The sequence below is a fragment of the Mizuhopecten yessoensis genome, unplaced genomic scaffold (assembly GCF_002113885.1).
Source record: "Mizuhopecten yessoensis strain PY_sf001 unplaced genomic scaffold, ASM211388v2 scaffold9685, whole genome shotgun sequence".
Lineage (NCBI taxonomy): Eukaryota > Metazoa > Mollusca > Bivalvia > Pectinida > Pectinidae > Mizuhopecten > Mizuhopecten yessoensis.
The window spans coordinates 28090-55134 of NW_018408171.1; the positions used below are offsets into that span (position 1 = coordinate 28090).

General features: G+C 35.2%; 1 protein-coding gene across 4 annotated transcripts in view; it reads right to left on the reverse strand.

The window, feature by feature from the left end:
• Window positions 1-5512: 5512 nt before the first annotated feature.
• Window positions 5513-27045, reverse strand: part of LOC110458659 (rho GTPase-activating protein 26-like) — a 62796-nt gene continuing 41263 nt past the window's right edge. For 2 of the 4 annotated variants that reach the window (XM_021510467.1, XM_021510468.1), the window contains 12 exons: window positions 26585-26659; window positions 25505-25592; window positions 20721-20779; window positions 20126-20231; window positions 19436-19595; window positions 18488-18755; window positions 17995-18162; window positions 17352-17397; window positions 15142-15192; window positions 12188-12268; window positions 11850-11929; window positions 5513-11267 (listed from right to left, as the gene is read on the reverse strand). In XM_021510467.1, coding sequence (XP_021366142.1) covers window positions 11176-11267; window positions 11850-11929; window positions 12188-12268; window positions 15142-15192; window positions 17352-17397; window positions 17995-18162; window positions 18488-18755; window positions 19436-19595; window positions 20126-20231; window positions 20721-20779; window positions 25505-25592; window positions 26585-26659 — 1274 coding nt within the window. In that variant the 3' untranslated portion in view covers window positions 5513-11175. The remainder of the gene's footprint in view (window positions 11268-11849; window positions 11930-12187; window positions 12269-15141; window positions 15193-17351; window positions 17398-17994; window positions 18163-18487; window positions 18756-19435; window positions 19596-20125; window positions 20232-20720; window positions 20780-25504; window positions 25593-26584; window positions 26660-27045) is intronic. The other 2 variants (XR_002463814.1, XM_021510469.1) reach the window with 2 other exon arrangements.

Sequence of the window (27045 nt, forward strand, 5' to 3'; positions counted from 1 at the left end):
ATTTTTTTCTTGTATTTTGTATCCTAATATCAAATACCTTAGCTGTCTCATATTTTTACAGATACCTATGTTTTGAAAACCTTTATCCATTTTGTTCCAATAATTGTCAAGATATCTACAGTTGATAAAATAATGTTCAAAATCTTCTACCTCTTGACAGACGTTACAGAGCTCTGAGTCAGCTATGGTCATTCTGTTTAACATCTGTCTAGTTGGTATTATATGATGAAATAATTTCCATTTGAATACTTTATACTTATTGTCTAATAATTTACTGAAAACAAATTGTAGCATCTGTTTGATCCATCTAAGCCGAAATAATTTATCCATCGCACTTTGTTAATGTTTATCACACTTTTTTGTTGAGTAGCCAACCTATATACATCTTTATTTTTTAATTTCCCTAAGTTAAGATTAACTCCGGTTTTTTATCATAAACGTTGTAGTTTTCTTTATTAAAATTAACCTTGGTTTTAATCGATTCTTGCGATTGTAGAATTCCTGCCCATTTTTGCTGACTTAATCATATACAAAAGTAAAATAGAAAAGGGAATAAGGGCAATATCGGCAATTAATATAGATATGTAAGCACACAATCACATACCGAGAAGGCATCAAAACAAAGGGAGGACAAAAACCAAAAACAAATTCGGTATCTAAACAAATGAAAAACAGAAACAGACACCAAGGAGGTATAGAGGTAATTAACACAAGACTTGCGACAGTGAAAGGTTGTTATTTTATTTTCGTTTATTTGTTAGAATTTGCAAGGAAAAAGACACAACATCTACTTATCATAACTTATCAAGGTATCAAAACATAAAAAATGTTTTAACAGGCACATTGGAGATATCAAAACAAAAGGAATTCAGGATAAAAACACATACCGGGGAGAATGCAAAAAAAAAAGGAAAAAGTAACAACTGATATTACGGAGGTATAAAAATTAAGAGAAACCAGAGGGATCTTGGCGCCAACCATTGTACCATCTTCATTAGTTCTTTGTCAGTTCGATCTCTTCTCTTCTTTCCTCTATCTGTTTGACCGAGTCATGTTAACAGTAAATGCCTTGAGGTAACTTTTGATCTAAACTTAATACTGATGTGTATGCAAGCCAACCTTCAAAGTGAGTTTGTCATTTCACATATTTACTAGTACAGTACTTAATGTGAAAGAAATAGAATCGATCATTGCAATATGAGAAAGATCTGTTTAGTTCTTCCTTTAGCCATTTTTTTTTTATCATTCTCAAAATATAACATGCACAACAAGGGATCAAGGGGAACCTACGTATCAAATTTGAGAAAGATCCCTCAGGTTATTCCTGAGAAATAGTACTAACAAACCTTCAATGTCAAAAATCGAAGATGGATGTCGGTAGGCCATTTTGTTTAACTGATCAGTTTCAAAAGTAAGCATGAACAATAAAGGATAGTGGGGAACCTGCATTGGCTGGCTCAAAATATTTTTTGTGCTAGTAAAAGATTTGAAGCACTGGCCCAAATATTTCCACAGCTTTAACACAATGCTTCAGCACATTTAAATTACATATAACATGACAATGTTTGTAATATGTAAAACAGAATAAAACATTTTTTTTTTTAATTCTTCAACCCTAGTTAAAACCTGACATGTTTCCCAAAGAATTACACAAAACTGGCACCTCAAAGAAGACACCCTGGCTGCATTTTATAAAGAAAATCTGAAAACAAAATCATCACATTTTCTAAATCACGGACAGTTCGATTCAAATCGACCACTGAAAAATGTACTGAGAAAGATCCCTCTAGTACTTCTTGAGAAATACCGATAACAAGAATTGATTAAGGACGGACGACGGACCACGGACCACGGACGCAGGGTGATTTGAATAACCCACCATCACCATCAGATGATGGTGGGCTAAAAAGTAACTGAGGCGGTATGAAAACTAGGAGAAGATAGAACAGACACCGAAGTACTAGATAGGATGATGACTGGAACGTTTTCCTGAATAAAAAGAAGACTTTTCTTTGAAACAAAACACGCTGGTTAAAAAGTGTATGTCGGTAGGGCAAAACAATTGTCGCGTTACATCACTTTCAGATATATGGATTATGCAATCGTCACCGAACGTCAATTTCAGATATAACGATTACGATTCCTCCTTGAATAACAATAATTTCGAGACCTCCTTGCATTCGATTTGTTCTCCAAACGATTACCGAAAGTGTGATCATAATGGTTACTTCACTTACAATCTAAGTGACAAGCACTGCGACCTTTTATAGCGATCTTTAATTTTCTTTCCTCAGTGGTAACATTTTAGGTTACCCTTTGTTTGGAGTTTACATATCAACATTCATTGTTCTTATTAAGTATCAAGATTTTCCTCACATGCGTCATTTCATATCAACAAATGTTATCGACAGAGTTGATACATGTCAATTGGATGGAATAACAGGCAAAGCCTATATAAATGATCTCCAACGGTGGCTAAAGTAACGGATTCTGTTATTTTGGATTTGATTTAATTTTATACATCAATTTTGAAATGAAAATTATAAACACAAAAGTTAAAGGGATGTAACTCATTCTTAGTTAACATAATTGAAATACAAATACATTCACACTTCTCACATCACACACAAAACACTTTTACAGCTATTATTTATTTTTTATAACATTTGATATAAGCTATCAAGTCACACAGTTATTAGCATGCATTGACCAAAAGTCCATGTGTCAATATTTGCACAGGTCACAGTTGCCAAAACTGTTAAATTACTGTAATTTCAAATGTAAACAGATAGATAGTCTATATGTAATTCAATGTATAAGATGTACATCGTAAAACAAGACAGATTGAACAAATCGTATAACTGACAAACATGCTCAACTGAAATCTCATATGTCCGTAGAAGAATACAATTTATAGAAAAGTACACTGTAGGTAAAGTAGGAGAAGGATATTTTCTAGATGTTTTACTAATTTGTGCAGGATATCTGAAATAAGAATAGAAAAGTATAAAGTCATAGCTGGTCAGATCATATCATATAGAGATTAAAACGCCTGGATTTACCAATAAATAACTGACCGTCATAAAGTAACTGTCTGTTTGTTAATCCACCACAATCAGGACAGCCTTGTAGAAAAATGTTTGTGTCAATACGTTTATGATTTCCATAATTATTAACAGAAGTAAATAAAGTAATTCTGAGATCATTATACATAGGACATTCAAGAAAATAATCTATTTCATATGCAAAAGAGCAAGCACAAGAGGGACAGTCAGTTAAATAGCCATTGAATAAATCAAGATTTAAATTGCTACAGGAGTTTATAAGTTGACAAAGAATAATATTGGCCCTTTTATCACCTTCAGTTTTAAAAATCAAGGTTGATTCATTATCAATAATAATATCTTTATTCAATTGGTGTTAAAAGGTTGCAAGATTTGGGGAGTTTAAAGATCATTATCAGTGGTGTTAGTTGTGCGGCACATTAGAGGGAGGAAACTGTCAAAATAGTTGTTAGTTCTGCATATTAGTGGATTTGTTTGTCTGAGGGAATAAGGATGATTGATTGTTAATGAAATGCGTCATATTGATAAATAGACAACTTTCTACTCTACGATTTCTTTGTTCAGTTTGTTTCACTAAGTCATTGATCATTGTTGGTCTACAAATTTCCCTTACTTTTACGGGACTATACATGATGGGTGCTGAAAATCTTTCCCGATAACCAGGCATTGTCTCTAATCTCATGTGGCGTTTCCTGATGCCATGAGTCTCCCCTGTTCCTGGTATTGTCTCCAATCTCATGTGGCGTTTCCTGATGCCATGAGTCTCCTCTGTTCCTGGTATTGTCTTTAAATGTTGACTTTTAGTTCGGATTTATGTATTGTCGATCGATGCAGTACTTTTTCTGTATTTTACTTGATATTATTTCCTCTGTGTATTTTTTCTGATTGCAGACGGGTGTTTTTCCTTTAATTGGTAAGTAACATTAAAGCTTGTTATGATCAACATTGTTAAGTCAGCTGTAAGAACATGAAATGTTATTAATATTTTAGTGACAATTTCCAATTATTAAAATCTTACCGATATTCATTCACCCAAAATGCTTTTGAGTTTTGAAGTGGAATTTGAAATATAGTGGCCTTTGTTTTTCTTTTAAGCTTCAGTATGCCCATTTATGTATTTATAACACAGAGAGAAACCATCATCATACCAGAGGGAATTTACACTGTATGTCTAGACGATAAATAAGCCTCAAGAACCGAAGAGATACCAAAACAAAAGGAGAGACTTAAGAACACACGCATTAACTGCGGAGACCAGATTATATATTCCATGAGGATAAAAGTTCCTGCGCATAATCTGACGTTATGTCCAGGATTAAAAATATATCCCCATAGTCATTGTACACACTATGATGTTGTGCTTGTAGTTGAAATTCCGGTCAGTATGACGATAGGAAAATACCAGACCCGCATCGCTTTCGATTTTCTTTTTCTATTTTTGTTTTATCCTATAATCTTACGGTTCCTGTGGTCCATCCTTATTTCTCACGAGGTACTGGACATACCTGCTCAAATATAATATGCAGGTCCCCTTGGTTCCTACAGTAGTTGTGCACGATTAATATTGAAACTGATGGCAAGAAAAAAAATAACTGCCAACCGGATTTTTTAGGATTTCTGCAATTGTAGTTTATCATCATTATTTCTCGGAGGGAAGTCAATGGATCTTTCTCAAACACAAGAAAGTTTATCTTAGTCCTACGCTGTGCAAGTTCAGTTCAAAGACTTGTATGGATATTTATGACTTTGATGGTTAAAAAATGTTATCGTTATTTATCAAAGTATTGGAGAGATCTTTCTCAAACTGAACAGGTAGGTTCTTTTATTTTTTATTCAAGAATAAAATAGGTATCAGATGGCCATCTTGGACTTGAAAGTTAAAGATTGTTCTCGCTATTTCTCGGAGAAAAATGTCATTCTTTCTCTTATTCAACAAGAAGGTTCCTCTTGATCCTTCGTTGTGCTTGTTCAAATTTTAGGTCTCATCACAAATTAATGTTATACCACAATAATTTGTGAACCGCTTTGAGACGACCTACGAACTAGGTTGTGATAAAACGGTATATAAAAACCTCGAGCTGTTAAAAGATGACCACATCTTGAATTTGACCGCTGGTAACATTCATCTCTAAGCATTAAGAAATCAATATATTCAGATGATTATATTTGCCTGGTTGGTCATACAACTGTTGCTCAAGAAGAAATGCGCCCTTCTTTTTTTAAATATGTATTCTGAAACAAGCCTTACATTTATATGTTGAATTATCTTGTTCAAAGTATATCTCATGCCAAATTTAGTCTAACTGATGAATATGATTCTGTTGTGTCTTTAATTTCAACTTTTGGTGGATAATCCATTCTTGTTTATCAAGGTGGAACATCTAGAGCTGTTAAAAGACACATTATTAAATGATGTTCCATATCTAAAAAAACGAAAAGACAAAGAATTCTCTTCTTTTCTTTATTTTAAATGAGTAATTTTACAGAATGACCTGTATAATTCTCGCATGTAAAAGAATCTGATCTTTTTACACAATACATTGCCGTCTACAATATGTCAACAGTACATAGAAATATATGAACACATTTGGTCGGTTATAGCTTCTCTGTCCTAGCATATCCACTGTGAAACAAATAAGCACCGAAGAAAAATATAATAAGTAAATAATATATACAATGACAACAACCAACTGTATTAATGAGATAGTCCTATGGAATGTGCAGTCGGTCTATCTGTTAAGGAAGATAATCAAAACGTCCATTGACAAAATTACTAAAATACAAAAATTATACAATTATTTGTCAAATCCATTGGAGGTAGAACCGGACAAATTCACACTGAAAGCAATGGTTCATTTGGGAAGACAGGTTCACGTTTTTTTTCTCATTATGATGATACTGAGTGATTATTTTCAATGAAACATTAGCTAAATAAATGCAAAACATATAAATAATCTGTTAATTATGATGCAAGAACTAACATTTGCATTCAAAGGAAATATTAAGTCTAAATAATTGTGCATTTTAATTGTAAAATATCGATTATTTGATTAAAATTCTGATATTTTTGGTAACCCAAGCCAGCATATATAAAAGATTGAATATTTGATAAAAAGACTATGACATACATTCTTTATACCTCTTCAAATCTATTATCGATACATGTAATACTTTTCAATAATTTTCAATCACACTATCTTCATCTTAATACACAATCGTTTTTTATAAGTAATATTTAAATTTCTATATAAATACTATTAACGGGATAAACTTTCATATGCACAGATATAGTTTAAATATATTTTTGTTTCGTCAATATATTGTAAATTTGATGGCAGTGCCCCGTCAGGGTCCTCCTGTCTTAGTTTCAGGCATTTGGCGGAATTTGTATGAACACCTGAAATGCTACCCCTAAGCTATGCGACTGACTGCTTTAAAAGTTACCAAAATCTTGGGTTATCGGTTTTGAATTTAATCATATTACCCATTGCATGGGCTTCTGTTCCCAGAGCTCATGAGGGTTACCGGAAGCCATGACCATTTTAGGCCATTAAAACAATATAGTAAATCTTTATAGATTTTTCTTTGGTCACTATTTGATAATGTAAATTTAATGGACCTTGAATTAAGCTTTTGACACATTAACACTTCTGTTTAACTTTCCTTAACACCTTCTGCTGTCGTCTACATAATGTAACAATAAAGTTAGACAACAAACTAAAGAAACAAGGTCAGACCTATATAATATAGCTACTGGTCCAAATATCCTACTGACATTACAAGGTCTGACCTATATGATGTAGCTACTGGTTCAAATAACCTACTGACATTACAAGGTCTGACCTTTATGATGTCACTGGTTCAAATAACCTACTGACATTACAAGGTCTGACCTTTATGATGTCACTGGTCCAAATAACCTACTGACATAACAAGGTCTGACCTATATGATGTAGCTACTGGTCCAAATATCCTACTGACATTACAAGGTCTGACCTATATGATGTAGATACTGGTCCAAAAAACCTACTGACATTACAAGGTCTGACCTATATGATGTAGATACTGGTCCAAATATCCTACTGACCTATTACAAGTTTATAAATCTTTAAATTGACAAAATTTGTTATTTTACTGTATTGTAAATCTTTTCTTCACTATAAGGTAAGACAATGCTTTGATGCACCTGTATCAGGATACCTGTTACACACCAAGTAAATCATACATATCTACTGATAGAAGTCTGAAACATGTACACGGTAGAAATAACACAATTATAAAACAAATAAATTGACAACGTCCATAACTAGAGGAGAAGCTATAATCCGACCGTACAACAACATTTGGTTAGGACTAACAGACAACAAATATATGTACATGGTATAAAAGTCATGTTTCTCAGACATATGCATAGGTGAAATAAATAATGGGTCCTTCTTTGTGCACCTTAGGTTAAATGCGATTAATCCATGCAAGCTAGTTACATAATCATGAAATTATTGAGAGCATTATTCTATTTCCTGGTAAATATGATGACATGTAGCTAACCTGCTCTTGTGACTTTCCAACGGTATAAATGTAATGCCTCTCATCAGTCACCTTTCTTATCCTTCCGTTGTTTGAATCCATTAATTATGTATAGGTTGATAAAACATTAAGCTCTCCGATACCTTTGCTGTACCAGTATATAAAAACAGGCTACAATTTCTGTGTCCATCTATCAGGTATAACAATGATTTATTTCAGTCTTACAACACAAACTCTTCTCCTTTCCAACATAACAGAATGTTACTGAGTATGATACTTGTGATCAATGGAGACATAAATCATGAAAATAGCCGACACAGCAGTAATTAATGCAACAATTGGATATGAAGTACACCTGATGTATTGCCTTAATACAATTGTTTAGTCATACATTAAGTGTCCTCAGAAAAGATCCATCACGTTAACAATTATTTTTCGTATACTAGTAAATGTACTATGCAATATAAATGACATATTTTATCAAGTAAAAATTAAAAAGAAACATAATCTCATAAAAATCCAAATTTAAATTTAAGTATTAGCTTGCTACGATTTAGATTTTATTATCTGGTATCATTTCTGCCCTTGGTAAAAATCAAAATCTTAAACTAACCTGACCACCCCTAAACTCCACAATAGCACAGTCTAGACTGACTGCAGCAGAGACCATTGATGATGTGTGAGGTAGGAAAGGATAGTTATCAATGGAATGTTAACATTCAACCAAACAAAAAAATCAAAGGGAGACAACTTGCTCAAACTGTAATATTAACGTATCAATAAATCTTATTGAACTACCAGAATTCGAACTGTTTTAAAACCATAGTGAGTCATACATTGTAACTTTTCAATTCCTACTCCTTAAAAGTGTATTTCACTGATCTCTAAAATCACATTTTTAAAACCTCAGGTAAAATCAACAAAGTCTGATCTTGCTCTATCAAACCCTATTGTGAGGATGTAGGCTCTCCAAGTAATTTTTTTCTTTTCTTCTAATTAATAGTTCTGCTGTATAGTGCTTTAACTTCACTTGATAAAAACTTCACCATTAAAACCAGGGTTAAAAGTTGAGGAACACAGTTAATAGTCAGGCGCGCAGCTGCCTATACACTGGTACACCAGTGAAACCACTCAATTTTCAAACAGAAAAACGAATGAAATAAAAACACTGCTTGTTGTACCCCTTTGTCCGTCTACCAAGGCCCTGCCCTGTACCTGCTCCTAAACGAATGCACTCCGACCAAGGGTTAGCTACGCCCGATAGTCAAATGTTGTTGCAAAGTTATTTCTATTGAAATGGCAACACATTTGCTTTGTATACATTTTGTTCAGGCTGCGAATGCACTCAGTAGTATTACTAAAACTTCTAGTCAAGTGCTATACAGTGTATATAATTAATGTGTAACAAGTTCACAAATGTTTGTTTCAATTAAAAACCATGGTTACAGAAGCCTTTGGATGTAACTTGCCATACCTAAGGTAGCTACTACATGTATATAATACCACGTGATTGTCCGATCTATTCCGGACATGTTTACAATATGTACTTCTACTGGATTTGTGCCTGGTGTGATTAATGAATCCCATTGTGCAGTTTATACTAATAAATCTTAAGTTAGAACTATATTTAAGTTAATGATTATATTTTATATATGTAATATTAAGTTTTTGGGGTAAAATCTCAGTAAATAAATGTTTACATATCTCACAATACACCTTAGAGCTCTGTGTACAATACAGCCTGTACTGATGAGTATAAAGTTAGTAAATAATATAAAAACACTGTCAAGTACTAGTATCACAGTGGTCAGTAATAATACTCTTCTTCACAAGTCTCCAGGGTTTGTGTGTGGTACATACTAAGTAACCAGATCTGGTAAGACTGCATATACATGTATAGAATAGTTAATGAGTTTTTATATAAGATTTATGAAACAAGATAGCACTGTTTCATTTAAGACATCTTAAGATTAGCTAAATGTCTTTAATTCATTTCATATTGTGACAACATCCTATAACATTTTATTTTCAGTAGGTAAAAACATTATCAGAAAAACAGACGATTTCTGGCATTGAGAAAATGATATTATTTTCTGGACCAATGAAGTAGTTTATTTTAATACTTTATGCTTGGAGAGTACCCTGCCCTTATACTTAACTAGTTCATTTTGTTAATTTGAATGTATAAATTATATATAAATAATTACAGTTGTTTATGATATGTTATAAACAGAATCAGTGGGTTAGCAGCATATAATGCTTCTAAAACGATTCACTAATGCCATTATAATCACTCAGATTACAGCTAGTACACATATCAGTACTGCATCAATCTGTTATTGCCTGTACAGTAAACATGTATTGCACTTTGATAAATCGACATAGTTGATACTTGTGCAAGTTTAAAAAAAAAATACAGTTTAGAATTTGATCAATTACTATCATTAAACTATGATGAGGATGTGGTACTTTTATGTGCAAGTCACACTACACATGTGCAAAGGTTTACCACAAAAGAGTACTCCAAAGGTGTACTCCAAAAGTGTACCCCAAAGGTGTACTCCAAGAGTACCCCAAAGGTGTACTCCAAGAGTACCCCAAAGGTGTACCCCAAAAGAGTACCCAAAAGGTGTACTCAAAAAGTGTGCCCCAAAGGTGTACTCCAAGAGTACCCCAAAGGTGTACCCCAAAAGAGTACCCAAAAGGTGTACTCCAAAAGTGTACCCCAAAGGTGTACTCCAAAAGAGTACCCACAAGGTGTACTCCAAAAGTGTACCCCAAAGGTGTACTCCAAAAGTGTACCCAAAGGTGTACCCCAAAGGTGTACTCCAAAAGCTGCTGAGGGTTTGCTAGTCTCTTGTAACATATTGATCTTGATTTAAACATACACACTAACATCAAAATGATTTCAATAGATAATAAACATCTGCTGGTTATGACTTAACCCTTTGAAATCAGATAATGACATGATCAATAATTCAAGTCTCTATGAATTTGCTCCAATAAGTATTTCACTTATGGTTGTAAAAGGAAACCTGCCTTATACGAAAAATCTTTCTCAGAAATGGTCAATTTTATTTCGGAACCTTTTGTTTAAGTGTTGTGTATTTCATAATAAAGATCAAAATGCTACATGTGTAAATTATATGATATTAAATTCAAAAGTATTTAACAATTGTATAAACTGTTACTTCAATTCTATAGGTAATCAAGATTTGGTTGTTAAACAGCTGACTTGCTACTTCGCACATTGAACTGTACTTAAAGCCAGCTAGACACTAACAGTGTGTCCCTATACTGTACCTAAATTAAAACTACTTAATACTTTGATGTCATATAGTGCCTTCTCCTCACCGACCTCCATGGCCACAATTAATAGACTTCTACTCTCCACAGACTAGGGTGCATCCATGTTGTTCATAATTCTAGCGTCCACCCCTGAGTCTTCTGGAACAGGTCACCAAGCACTGACATTGTGCATTTGGACATAAACAGAAAGCTCCTGTACTGATTCTGGTCATCCAGACTCTTGTCTACATTAATCTTGCTCTCCAACATGCTTGTGTCCAGTGCTTAGCCTATGTCAGTCCACATATTCAACATAATTTTCTGGAATGAGGCCAGTCTTGTGGTCCAGATTACCCTCCAACCAGCCTGGTTCCTTGGAAGGCCGCACTATACAACACACCAACAAATAGCACTAGTTATTACAAATAGGCCGCACTATACAACACACCAACAAATAGCACTAGTTATTACAAATAGGCCGCACTATACAAAACACCAACAAATAGCACTAATTATTACAAACAGGCCGCACTATACAACACATAACAAATAGCACTAGTTATTACAAATTAACAAAATGATTTGTGAAATACTCTAAAGTATGATATTCAAAAGACTGCTGTTTGTAGGTCAAGTGTTCTGTAAAGATTGAAAATGAACAAAAGGCCATAGCTCTATATGTAGTCAGCACAGGACATGATTCTAGTTTGTAACACTCTGCCTTCTCAAGATACATAAGTACAGCAAGTCTGATTAACATAGATGACATAGCAAAGAATTTATACTTTAGAAAAGTATTCAATTTGTTGATGACCTGCAAGCCAGATAACGCCATATAATGATACATACTATCATCAAGGTATAAAACAACAATAAACTGTATTTTTTTTTTTTTCAATATTTCCCATATAGTTCATTAAAAGTGTCTATTGTTTATGAATTTTACATATCTAGCTAATGAGGACTTACCATTTGTAATAATCATGTTGGGTTCAAAAGATAGTTCAGAGTCATTCTCAGCATCACAGTGGTATAGTGTCCGCACCGTTCTGTAAAGTTATCACAAAAACACTCAAGACACAGAATACATATACATCTCAGCATAGATACAATAAATGTACATCAATAAAAATTTATAAGAGTATCTACAGTATTGTAAGGTGACATCAGATTGCTGAAGTAAATACCTCATAAACAGTTTACTGTTCCTGTACGACTTTACTGAAATACCGGAGACAATTGACTTTAACGTGCAGCTCATAAACAAATCATATTGTAAAATTTAAGATGTTGACATTACACTTTACCTCTTCTTAGGTTTTGTGAAGTTGCTGGAGCCTCCCAGAGATCCTGTCAGGCTGCCCGTCATACTCGGTACCGAGGATGTCCTAAAATCACCAAACATAGCCACACATACAACACACGTACAGTAGGACCATGGACATTATCAGTCCAAGGAAACACACATGACTTGATCAGCTCTACATTTCCACCCTCCCTGATAATGTATTAGTCACTGTGAAAGCTATTTAAAGATAAACAATTTGTCATATTATTTTACAGGATAAAAACTATGATCTGTACATATGTTTTATGCCTAAAGGCAACAGCCCAAATTATACCTTAAAGGTTGGCTCACTTTTAAAAGCACACAGAAACAAATAAACATACCAGCCCACCAAAATGTGTTACTGTCAGTATTCTTAAGATAACTTCACAGAAATAACCAGGCCCCAGTTTAAAGAATATTTTTAACTTACAACAAACATTCCGTTGGAAAGCATTCCTTAGTTAAGAAATGTTCCTTTACCCCAGTCATGCCTTCTTGTGGAAAACCTTAAGGTAATTTCTTCAGTTAAGGAACTGGGACCAGAACTATATATATACTAGTGGCCATTGACCAAGATGAAGTGAAAGTTATTCACGATTGTATGCTTCTACTATTACTACACATGTCAATGTTAATTTCTACTGATGGATCAGACAGACAGCGGTCCGTGTTCACTATAGATCAGACACGTAGGTACAGAGTGCAGGGACAGGTTTGTGATTGGTTAGGGGGATATTACACAGCAAACTATATTAATATCACAGGGAAACAATACATTGGAATAGATCTATTTTCCAGTTAAAACAGTATATGTCATTATTTTATTTATAACAAACATTACAAATCTATAAATATCTTATTTGTTATAACTGAACCAGGTAAAGCACAATTCTTAAAAAAAATCAAAATATTCTCATGTTGAATTATTACCTTACAAGCTGTGAAAATTAAATTAAATCAAATCAAATTACGTAAAAATCGGACGAAGCTTGGATCTTTTCTGCTGAAATAACGAAGGTAATGCTCCGAAATGATTGAGAACTTTTGCTCAAAAGCAATTAAGCAAGGTACTTAATTAGTAGCTGGATATCTGTAAAGTGAGTAGCAATGACCGGCCACTGAGTGTTACAATGTTGTGTACAAACACCTGGAGTGACCCCCAGTACCAGTGATGGTTAATGTGGAGGAATGAGCAAGATTTTCTGTTTAACATACAATTTAAGCTGCAAAATGAATATTTCGAAAACATTTTTACCTGCTAGCTATTGTATAGTAGTTCAAACATTGGCTTACAAACTCATTTTTCTAAAGAAAGCCTAAACTTGGAAAATTCACCAAGCTTTTCTATATGCTTGCTATTTTGTCATCTACAAAGTTGTCCATGGACTCCATATAACAATTAATATCAAACCACAATTCTTCAATTTGCTTTTCAAAAATATTACAAATTCACGATATTTGTCAGGTGTAAATGCTTTTAACTGATGTTGAAGGTTGACATTTCAGCTGCAGGCAATACCGGTATATGAAAGCGCTTTTTCTCAATTGTGAGACAACTTTAAGGAGTTATACTACACCTGAGCACTACACGTTTTCTACAACTACATACAAATAACGAAAGAAGTAACACAATGAATAAGAACATCATTGTGGTGTAATTTTACAACCATTTTAATTTCTGAGGTTAAATTTTCATTTCAATGGTAAATGTGAAAACAATCACTTTCATAGCAAAAAAATATTGAATTATTTCTCTCTCGGTCTACTATATTTGCTTACCCTAAAACAAACTTATTATAACAACTTGATAAACATTTTACCTAGTACAATCATGTCTTCGATTTCTTGATAACAATAACTATAACCCTTTAGGAAATTAAATTTCATGTTCAACCTTTCTATACTGAAAGTCTACTCTTTCTGACCTAACCTTTCTATACTGAAATTCTGCTGAATCAGACCTAACCTTTCTATACTGAAAGTCTACTGTATCAGACCTAACCTTTCTATACTGAAAGTCTACAGTTTCTGACCTAACCTTTCTATACTGAAAGTCCGCTGTTTCTGACCTAACCTTTCTATACTGAAAGTCCACTGTATTAGACCTAATTTTTCTATACTGAAAGTCTACTCTTTATGACCTTACCTTTCTATACTGAAAGTCTGCTGTATCAAACCTAACCTTTCTATACTGCAAGTCTGCTGTTTCTGACCTAACCTTTCTATGCTAAAAGTCTGCTGTATCTGACCTAACCTTTCTATACTGAAAGTCTGCTGTATCAGACCTAACCTTTCTATACTGAAAGTCTGCAATATCAGACCTAACCTTTCTATACTGAAAGTCTGCTGTATTAGACCTAATCTTTCTATACTGAAAGTCTGCTGTTTCTGACCTAACCTTTTTATACTGAAAGTCTGCTGTTTCTGACCTAACCTTTCAATACTGAAAGTCTGCTGTTTCTGACCTAACCTTTCTATATTGAAAGTCTGCTGTTTCTGACCTAACCTTTCTATACTGAAAGTCCGCTGTTTCTGACCTAACCTTTCTACACTGAAAGTCTGCTGTTTCTGACCTAACCTTTCTATACTGAAAGTCTGCTGTTTCTGACCTAACCTTTCTACACTGAAAGTCTGCTGTTTCTGACCTAACCTATCTATACTGAAAGTCTGCTGTTTCTGACCTAACCTATCTATACTGAAAGTCTGCTGTATTAGACCTAACCTTTCTACACTGAAAGTCCGCCGTTTCTGACCTAACCTTTCTATACTGAAAGTCTGCTGTTTCTGACCTAACCTTTCTATATTGAAAGTCTGCTGTTTCTGACCTAACCTTTCTATACTGAAGGTCTGCTGTTTCTGACCTAACCTATCCTTCTTGTCTCTTGGTTTGTTTCCTACTAGTGATTCACTCTATGTGTACCAGAAGCTTACATGGAAGTGGAATATGAGGAGTCATTGGAACCTCTTTTCTTGATGCTTCCGCTACAGTAAAAAAAGCAAAACATGGATAAGGCAGCATATCTAATGAAGGGCAGGCAAACAGCAACTCGACCAGACACCTGTCTGAGTACCAAAAACTTCTCATCAGTATTCATAAATAAAACCTTGTTAACAGATTTAAAAAAAAAAAAAAAAAATATTAATAGTTTTATTTTGAAGTTTGCTTAAATCTGTTTTCATTTCACCAATTCAAATGATATGAATATCCATGGAATAAGGAGACTTTAAAAGAACTTAAATCGTGTTTAATGAAAGTAAAAATTAGTCATTTGAGAGTAAGGCAGAGTCTAATGGAGAAAAAAACACACTTCAGGACGAATGTCTGGATCCCAGCTTTTGTAACAGCTGACTTCGAAGTTGTTAACTTGAATTGATGTAAAGCAGGATTTAACAAATGGCAATATTAAGAATCTTCCTATACTATCTGCTAATTAAGCAGTATTTACAGTGAGAAGGTATTCATCAAGGTTGACAGACAGGTGCTGGCGAGTCACCCCTCCACCCCTACGTGTATAATCTCACCATTAGATTCTACTATCTGGGATGAACCATCATTCATCAGTAGGGGTGCAAGGGTTATTGGCAAGGCTAGTATTTTGTTACATGACTTTGCAAATTAGTCGATGTGAAGAGGTTTTTCTTGATTATAAAGAATATGTTTCCAGGATAAATATTTTTTAAATCAGGAAGTGTACCAAAACATTTCAGAAATTGAAATAATTGGGAGGTCTTCTTGGACTGTACACTGTGCAAACAAACCTGCATATTGTGAGGTGGTGTACATGGTACTCTAAAGGTCCTCTAGTACGAGGGACAGACCAAAACAATCTCAAGCAAAACACATTCCAGAATCCAGTGGCATGACAAAAATCAATTTAGGAACAAAAACTCAAACGCAATACAGACCATCATAAAAATAAGGACAAAAAGTGTTCACATGTTAAGATTTGTGATTTAAAATAGATACAATTCAGTTATTCCTGATTCACTATAATTTCAAAACGTTTAATTCAATATGCAAGTTTGAATTAGGAGGTACAGAGACAGCGACACATACAGATGACAGAAAAACATCACTATTTTTACAGTACAGATCTGGCTAGTAAATGGCAAGGTATTACAGTAACAGTTGTCTTGGAGATATTTGAAGGAAAACCATCATCATCAGAAGCTTTAGTAACAATGAGTTATCATCACCAATATATTTAGAAAGATGGCTAGATTATCATTATATAGAAAAGGACATGCAAATGATCATGATATGCATATCTTCCCTACAAAAAGATGTAATATATTAAATGATCTGTTTTAATGTTTTGACTTGAGATCTTCATTATGGGATAGTGAAAGTAACCCCGAGATATCCCAGTGTTATAGAGGACTAGCTGGTGAAAGTGCCACCACAGAGTAACCCCGAGATATCCCAATGTTATAGAGGACTAGCTGAATTCCCTCCACAAGCAAGCTCCCACATTACATGAGTGTGTGCAGCCTACACCCGACTCTACAGCTCTACTACAATGTTAGATAGTGCCTCAGTCCTACCAGGAAATGTACATCTGTTCCCTGACATAACACAACACACACATGAATCACTGTATAGCAGTTACATAATAGTAAATACCAGCTTATTTCTATATACTTTCTGTAATTGTTTTGCTGTGTACATGTCCATATCACTCCGTCACAGCAATGACTTTTAACAGTTTGTTTTTTAAGCAAAATTATGCATGACTTTGAAGCATTATTATATTAAATCATAAGTAGAGCTGGAGAAAGAAAATCTGGGAATCTGCAAATTAAGCTATTAATAGTATTAGTTAAAACACTTAGCAAACCACTTAAAACAAGATCAGCATGACCTCACTGGTCCTACATGACTTGCAATACATATGCAAGAGTAGAAATGCTCGTCTATAGGTTTATGTATTGATTAAGAAGCTACCATTTTATAAACATATATGATACGGTACCAGTTGTACTAATGCTTGTACAGGATAAAATGAAATAGGCAAGACACAATTTATTTTTATTCTACTAACCTGTTTTAATAAGTACAAAAAACCCTGCGTTAAATGTTAACCGGTATATCTACGTATCATGGTGAGGACCTACTGAAAACATGGTGCGTCCATACTTACAAAGTGGGCACGTCCGACCCTGTCATGTGTAAGTTGAACCGGTTGGCTACAGAGAGAAGGTAATGGCACACATTATCATCCTTGTATGTATCAGTTTATACAAATATCATTATAAAAGTACAGATCAAATAATATGAAATATTATCGTCATTTTATATCCAGTTTTCTGACAAATACAGATGGGTGAATATTTATACTATACTTTACAAAAGATTGGTGGGTCAAGGTTATTATATTCCAACCAACTTTATCCCTCATCCAAGCAAGCCATGGACCAAACAGATGAAGTTGTTTGATGATTTTAACATATTTAATAACTGTGACACTGACTGTAGTTCAAGATCATTTATCTAAACAAATGGTCAGCCATCATCCAAGTAAGCTACAGGCCATATATCATTGCTAAGACCCTCACAGCGTGTTAAATGTTATTGGATAATAGCTTTTCAATAATTTGTTAGAAGAATTTGAATATTTTCAATTAAACATTACATATCAACATATATAAAGATAAACATATTGGATCCCTGTGACCTTGAATGTAGGTCAGGGTCATTTACTTGAACGACCTTAATAGCCATCCCAGCACACAGTAAACATATAACATTATAAAATTGACAGCACAAGTCCTGAGAGGGTTTACCTAGTGCGTTGACATTGCTGTAGGTGGGACCAGGGACCTGGGGGGCAGGGCCCTTGCGATGGCTGTTGACTGGAGGCGAAGAGGTATTCTTAGAGACGTGGTTTGAGTGACTTGAGTTCAGTGACTCAGAACTTCCACTAGTACTACTTCCTGTGGCCATTTCAAAACCTGAAGACAAAACATGATGGCACATACAAAATTTGTCAAATTTTTCAAATATGTCATTTTAATTCGGAAAAAATGTTGTTGTTTTTTCTGTTAGTAATTGATGTGCTTTTATGCACATTAATTGAAATATATTGTTTCTTTCAACATTTTTTTTTAATTCAAAGCAAAAATAATCTATACCAATATTCATTATCAAAGAAACAAAATGAACTGCAATTCAACGAAAAAATCTGAAATCTGAAATGAAATTCCATTTTGATCACTATCTTATCACAACCTTTAGATAAATGGATTTTTTATGTTAAAATGATAATTCCTGATGTACCTCCTGTTTGGGGGTTGTACACCTCTACCCCACGTAGTTTAGCTTTTCCAGGTTGGTAACTTTGGGGCGGGGCACGTGGTGCCTTATTTGCATAAATAGGTTGTGGGGCGTGGGATACATGTCCAGTGTTTGGACTAGCCATCATCATGTGATCATTGAGTGGCACAAACTTGCTGCTAGGTTCACGCCTCTCTGTCAGCATGGCTGTGGAGGAGGGCACCACACGAATCTCGCTAATGTCAGCCCCCTCGGGTGCCGTTTTAAATATCTACAATACACACACAAACATGTCAATTTATCTGACAATAACTTATTAGCATTGGATTCAGAAAAAACATATACTAAGATCACTTTTGTTTCATTTTTTGACAACACTGATACAGCATTTTAGGTGAAGGTAGAACTTCAAAATGAGCCTAGTTAACCAATCCTGCAACAACGCAAACACAGGCTCATTTTGATTATTAGCAATTTTGATACCATGTGTAAATATACTAATTTTAATATTTATCATGAAGTCCTACCCATTAAGCCTGTGTCTATTTTCATATTTCCTATAAAAAAAAATCAAAAATATAATGTGCACCTAACCTTTTCATTTTCAAATTTTCCATTTCCTCTTCCCCCACCCTCCTTCCTTCCCCCCCCCCAAAAATAAAATATTCAGGAACATCCCATTGCTGTAAATTTAAAACACATGGTGTTTTTTTTATTTATTACAAAAAATGAAGCAACAAAATTGATAATTATAAGCCTTTTTTTTTTTTTATTAATTACAGGTTTGAAGATTTTTAACCTTTTAACAATGTTTCAACCAAATACAGAAAGTTTTCTCTCTCCGTTTGATATAACCGTCAATTTGATAAAGTAATCTGTATAACCATTTGTTAATTTCACAAGTTACTGGATATTATGTACTATAAACCAAGTAGGACTTCTCCACGTTACCTTATCGTAGTGAAATATGAGTAATTCCACTACAATGTTTAGGAACTTGATGTCCATGATGGCTGCTACAGACTCCTCCTCAGACCTCATCAGTGTCGGACCAAAACACACCCCAAGATTAGCCACCGTCATCAGGTTTTTATCACTTTGCTCAGAGATACTGGAAACACAGGGCAGTTAAATTATAACACTCTCCTTTTATCTGCACTCTTGTACAGTGATAATTCAGATAAGCACTCTGTTGTCAGTTATGACAATAGCTCTTGTTTTATTCTTTAGAATGTAAAATCGAACAAAGCCTTAAAGTGAATTAAGAAAGCTTAGAATGCATTCTCAACATCACATGTTATTAATTACAAAACCTGTTGACAGAAAAATTTGAAACACAATAACTGGAAAACATTGCATCCATTCATTTTCATAGTGAACAACGATGACGTCAGATTTGAATGCCTGTAGTACTTACTTAACATTGATGATGATGTCAGATTTGAATGCCTGTAGTACTTACTTAAGATTGATGATGACGTCAGATTTGAATGGCTGTAGTACTTACTTAACATTGATGATGACGTCAGATTTGAATGCCTGAAGTATTTACTTAACATTGATGATGACGTCAGATTTGAATGCCTGTAGTACTTACTTAACTTTGATGATGACGTCAGATTTGAATACTTTAGTACTTACTTTTTCAAGTGTCTAATCATCAGCTCCAACATTTCAAAGTTAGCCTCGGGCAGCTTGTGAACTAGAGTATGAACGTCATGAATACGCAGTGTCTTGGATTCTTGTTCTGAATAAATCACAAATGAAATAATTATAGTTATGAAATAACCATAACATCAGAGATATAATACTGTAACTTTTATTCTTGTAACCCCTTTGCACCAGTATATCCTGCTCCTTATGTACATATCTATCCTCAGATAATTATATTTAAATGGAAATGTTACTTTTCAGACACATTCAATATAATAGTTAAGTACACCTTTACAAAGGAAGGACTGATATTACTACACAAGTTCCAATGACCTGTATACATACAATCTAATTAAAATCATATCTTCACATCGCTCCCGTACAATTTTTTATCACCCCATATGAAATCAACTGTACCTCTAGCTGTTCCTTTTATCTACTGAACTTTTCATGGCTCATGGCTGTGGTGTAAGTAGCGCCTCCTACCTACCTAAATTACATCTGTATATGAAATCTTCACTAAGCTATATAAATTGTAGCACAGTGAACTAGTTGTACGAATGATAATATAATGATAACTTACTGGCAGCAGCTATAAAGTCCGAGTGAAATTTGAATGTCATCAGTGGTTCTGGTAACGACCTGTAACGGGGGAAAATATACATAAGGTCATCAGTAAATGTTCTGTAAAGGATGAACATTTTGGGGGGTTTCACATCTACAATGATAGTCCCATGAAAAAAGAAATGTTTTGGCTTCTTTGAATTAATATATTTTCTTTTAGTGATGGTAAATATCAAATAAGAAAAAAACAAATGGAAATTCATTTAACTCCCTGACCAGTTTCTAAAAACAACAAAAACATTACTTGAATCTTTATTTCTTCCTTTTAAAATAGCAGAACAATTTTTCGAACTGAACAGTATCTTGACAGTCGTTTTGAAGTGGGCTGGCACGTGTTGTCTTGACATACAGTACAGATGAAGATGATTAGTCTCAATAAAAGTATTATAGAACATTATAGCCCTTCATCTCAGCGTGCAACTTGCCAAATATCACCACACTAAACCTTTTGATGATTTAGATTAGGTCATTAAAAGGTTTATACATATTTGACCAAATGCAACCTTGAAAGAAGGTTAAAGTCATTCAAATGACTTGATAGCCCTTCATAAAAGCATGCTACTGACCAAATTTCAACATTCTAGGCCTCATGGTTATTCTTCAGAAGATGTTTAAAGATTTTAAACAAATTTGACCCATGTGACCTTGAATATATGTCAAGGTCATTTATTTTAACAAACTTGGTAGTCCTTCATCCCAGCATGCTACTGGCCAAATATCATCCCCCTGGACATTTTGGTTAATCAGAAGAAGTCGCTGAAAGTTTTTAGTATAGTTGACACCTGTGACCTTGAATATGGGTGAAGGTCATTTACTTTAACAAACTTGGTAGCACTTCATCCCAGTTTGCTTCTGGCCAAATATCATCACCTTAGACCTTTTGGTTATTAAGAAGAAGTTGTTTACAGTAAAATATTGATGTCTGACGCCGGACAACGGACAGACAATGGAAGGATGACGGAAGCAGCGCCACGGCATAAGCTCACCTGCCCCTTCATGCCAGGTGAGCTAAAAGCACTGAACATTTCCACTTGTTAGAGATAAAAAGATTAAATTCTTTATAAAATAACATATAGATATTATATAATAAATTGTTTACAATAAAAGTCAGCCATACATGCAATATGATGCAGTAACAGGTACCATAGCCTAACCTCATGGCTATAACCAATGGTCCAGTGGCTATCACAGCCTAACCTCATGGCTATAACCAATGGTCCAGTGGCCATCACAGCCTAACCTCATGGCTATAACCAATGGTCCAGTGGCTATCACATTCTAACCTCATGGCTATAACCAATGGTCCAGTGGCTACCACAGCCTAACCTCATGGCTACAACCAATGGTTCAGTGGCTACCACAGCCTTACCTCATGGCTATAACCAATGGTCCAGTGGCTATCACAGCCTAACCTCATGACTATAACCAATGGTCCAGTGGCTATCACAGCCTAACCTCATGGCTATAACCAATGGTCCAGTGGCCACCATAGCCTAACCGCATGCTATAACCAATGGTCCAGTGGCTATCACAGCCTAACCTCATGGCTATAACCAATGGTCCTGTGACTATCACAGCCTAACCTCATGGCTATAACCAATGGTCCAGAGGCTATCACAGCCTAACCTCATGGTTATAACCAATGGTCCAGAGGCTATCACATTCTAACCTCATGGCTATAACCAATGGTCCAGTGGCTATCACAGCCTAACCTCATGACTATAACCATTGGTCCAGTGACTATCACACATGTACAGTCTAAATTACATGTACATCGTAAATTACAAGTGTAACCTCCATTTTTTCAAAGCTCACAGAATTTATATATGTCCATAAACCCAAATTGATAAATCATAGAAAGACACTTAATAAATTTAAAAAGTATATCTGATTTCTTTCTGTTACTTGCAACTTAATGTGAATTACTACCACTTAACAAATATAGGTTGACTAAAAACTACATGTTAGTAAGGTATCAACTTAAGAATAATGAAACTTTATTTCTATTTCATGAAAGTAATATTATTAATTCACTTTGTGAAAAGTCAGAAGTCAGGAAACATAATAGAGACCTTTCTAAAATGGCTTTACAATAGTGTACAACTGAGCCACATTACTAGTATTCCTGGTGGATTTTTTCAAGTCCTCTTCTGGCATTGAGGAGGTCTTCTTGTTTCAGGTAATAAGATTAATCTAGATATGCCTTGGTTCTCTCCAATTAATGTCAAGTTTTACTTCTTTAGAAATAATTACAAGAGGCCCACTGTATCGCTCACCTGAATATTTAAGCAGTCATAGCAAAATATTTTCATTAAATATATTGCACTAAAAATATTTCCCTCGCAAACTTTGTTGGCTCCATCTGTTGAAGCTACCAGCAAAATATTATTATAAGATTCTATGCTTTTTGATTCTTCAGAAGTTGCTTGGCATATTTTCCCCTGTGACCTTGTAAGTAGGTCAATGTCATTTTCCTTCCCAAATTGGTTAGCTCTATTCCAAAAGCTACCAGCCAAATCTTATGAATCCATTCCTTTTAGTTCTTCCAAACAAATCCATTAAAATGTTGTTGACCTCTGGGACCTCTAAGGTAGGTTGAGGTTATTTTCATTCGCAAAGTTTGGTGAGCTCTATCCCAGGAAGTCACCAGCCAAATATTAAGATTTTATACCTTTCAGTTCTTCAGTAGAAGTTGTTCTAAGCGTTAGTCATATCTGACTCCTGTGACCTTGAAAGTAGGTCAATGTCACTTTCATTCGCAAACTTTGTTGGGCTCTTTCCTAGGAAATAACTAGCCAAATATTAAGGTTCTATAACTTCTAGTTCTTCAGGAGAAGTAATTTGAAATGTTTGACATATCTGCCTCATGTGACCTTAAAAGTAGGTCAAGGTCATTTTAATTCTTGAACTTTGTTGGGCTCTTTCCTAGGAAGCTACAAGCCAAATATAAAGATTCTATACCTTTCAGTTGTTCAGAAGAAGTCGTTTGAAGTATCTGACACATTTGACCCCTGTGACCTTGAAAGAAGGTCAAGGTCATTTTCATCCTCAAACTTTGTCGGGCTCTATCCCAGAAAGCCATCAATCTAATATAAAGATTCTATACCTTTCAGTTCTTCAGAAGAAGTAATTTGAAGCTTTTGACACATTTGACCCCGGTGACCTTGAAAGTAGGTCAAGGTAATTTTCATTCTTAAACTTTGTTGGGCTCCATCCAAGTAAGTCATCAGCCAAATATGAAGATTCAATACCTTTCAGTTGTTCAGAAGTCGTTTGAAGTTTTTGACATATTTGATCCCTGTGACCTTGAAAGAAGGTCAAGGTCATTTTCATTCTTAAACTTTGTTGGGCTCCATCCAAGGAAGCCATCAGCCAAATATGAAGATTCAATACCTTTTAGTTCTTCAGAAGTTGTTGGAAGTTTTTGACATATTTGACCCCTGTGACCTTGAAAGTACGTCAAACTAATTTTTATTCTCAAACTTTGTTAAGCTCCATCCCAGGAAGCCATCAGCTAAATATGAAGATTATATACCTTTTAGTTCTTCAGAAGTCGTTTGAAGTTTTTGACATATTTGACCCCTGTGACCCTTAAAGTAGGTCAAGGTCATTTTCGTTCTCAAACTTTGTAGGGCTCCTACCAACAAAGCTTTCAGCCAAATATCATGACTCTAGGCCTGTCCGTTCTTAAGAAGAAGTTGGTTAAAGGAAAAGTTGACGGACGAGGACGGACGGACGACGCACCACGACATAAGCTCACTCGCCCTTCGGCCAGGTGAGCTAATAAATGTGGTAATTCTCTGCATGAATTTGGGTTTTCTTTAGAAATAATTATTAAGTGTCAGGACCAAGGATATCAGTGTATTTAGACGTATATAAAATGACCATGAGCGACACAGAGGTTGCGGTCTGTTAAACCAGGACCAACACACAAAGGAAGGAAGGAAGGACAGAAAGGGTGTGGGAGCTAGCTGGTTAATCAAGGACAAACACACACAAAAAGGAAGAATAGAACAGGTGCACACTGGCCGGTTAAACCAAGACAAACACCCACAAGGGAAGGACTAGAGAACGTGCGGGCTGGCCGGTTAAATCAGGCCAAACACACAAAGGAAGGAGAGAGACGGTGCGACTGGCTGGTTAGACCAGGACAAACACATAAAGGAGGGACTAGAGAAGATGCGGGCTGGCCGGTTAGACCAGGACAAACACATAAAGGAGGGACTAGAGAAGATGCGGGCTGGCCGGTTAGACCAGGACAAACACATAAAGGAGGGACTAGAGAAGATGCGGGCTGGCTGGTTAGACCAGGACAAACACATAAAGGAAGGGCGAGAGATGGTGCAGCTGGCCGGTTAGACCAGGACAAACACATAAAGGAGGGACTAGAGAAGATGCGGGCTGGCTGGTTAGACCAGGACAAACACATAAAGGAAGGGCGAGAGATGGTGCAGCTGGCCGGTTAGACCAGGACAAACACATAAAGGAGGGACTAGAGAAGATGCGGGCTGGCTGGTTAGACCAGGACAAACACATAAAGGAAGGGCGAGAGATGGTGCAGCTGGCCGGTTAGACCAGGACAAACACATAAAGGAGGGACTAGAGAAGATGCGGGCTGGCTGGTTAGACCAGGACAAACACATAAAGGAAGGGCGAGAGATGGTGCAGCTGGCCGGTTAGACCAGGACAAACACATAAAGGAAGGGCGAGAGATGGTGCAGCTGGCCGGTTCGACATACATACCTAAGGTAATGTTTCACAGCACTTGTTACTGTCTTGATTTCAAACTGGGTAGGATCTTCTATATTTATCTTATCCTTTTTCTTGGGATCTGTCACAAAAAATCAAAGCATGCATAGGATAACATACAAAACTACTTATAACATCATGGTATTAGTATCTAGGGTCATCCACAGATTATAGATACATTCTATGAAATACAGTATATCAGGTATTATTTGCAAGTATCTTATTTTCACTTTATTCTTGAGATGATGAAATTACAAAAACAAAACTGAATGTCAATCTTTTGATAACATACTGAGAAATACAATGCACTTCTGTAATAGCATTAGCCTGGACATAAATGTCATTAAAGTTTGATTTTTAAATTTTTAAGTTTAGCACAGATAGGTATACCCTGACACACGGTATCACACTACTGATACAGACACTACAGTGAAATAGTCTGGAGGACAACATATCAAATATCTACTTTGTATTGGTTTCAAATCATTCACTTCTCAAGAAGCAGGGACACATCTTGCAAGAATCAGTTAACTTATATAGTTTTAAGTAATAATTCCACTTCTAAGCTGAAATCAGACAGCCCTATACCTGTTAGTAAAGGGGGAATCATGCTCTATAGGGACATATCAAACAAACTGTAATGACTTGTGGGGTTCACACACTCGTAAATAAACCTTACCAGAAGATACCACCAGGGATTATAATTGAACTACTTTCTCTGCAACACTCAGACATGCTATGACTAAGGTTTCCACTTACAGTCTGTTGATGTAGCTGCTTTGATGTTCACATCTACCTGTACTTAATGTATCTGTATAGTTCCCATCAAGGAAATGGCGTCCTAACAGAGGTATCAACCTCCCTATATATCAAGTATGTCACATCAACCGCTGATATGTCAAAAGGTTTCCACGAGCTTAGCACTAGAGGTAAAACTAGTAAAGGGAGATAACACACTCGCTATGTGCTATTGTCGCAAGAATAGCACTACAGTGCTAATGTTATTATGTTATATGTATATATGCGACGTTAAATAAAGCTTCTTGAATCTTGAATCTTGAATCTATTACTTACCCAGTCCAAGAGATATAAGTTTGCTGACCTTGGAGCTGACCCCCACAACACGGTACAGACCTTGGTCAAATAGTCCTGAAACAAGAAACCAGCATCATATACACGTATACCAGTAGGTTTACCTTCCTGTACTTGCATTGAACAAAACTATCAAAATCTTATAACCTAGTACTATGGGGCAATGTGAGATTTGCTTTCAATGTTTTTGACACATACCGTGGTATAAACAACATAATATATATAGGTAACCGAAGGTCATACAAATTCATAGATCCTAATAATATACAGACAAGCATGTAAGGAGATCTATTTAACAATCAGGATTCTTTCCATTAAATAAGACAGAACTACCTCTGCCATAAACAGATGCTTGTATCATTATAAAAATGAGAATCCACAAGTGAGGATTGATTGTTGTAATTATATCAACTATCTACTATGAGCTTTATAATGAGTACAGA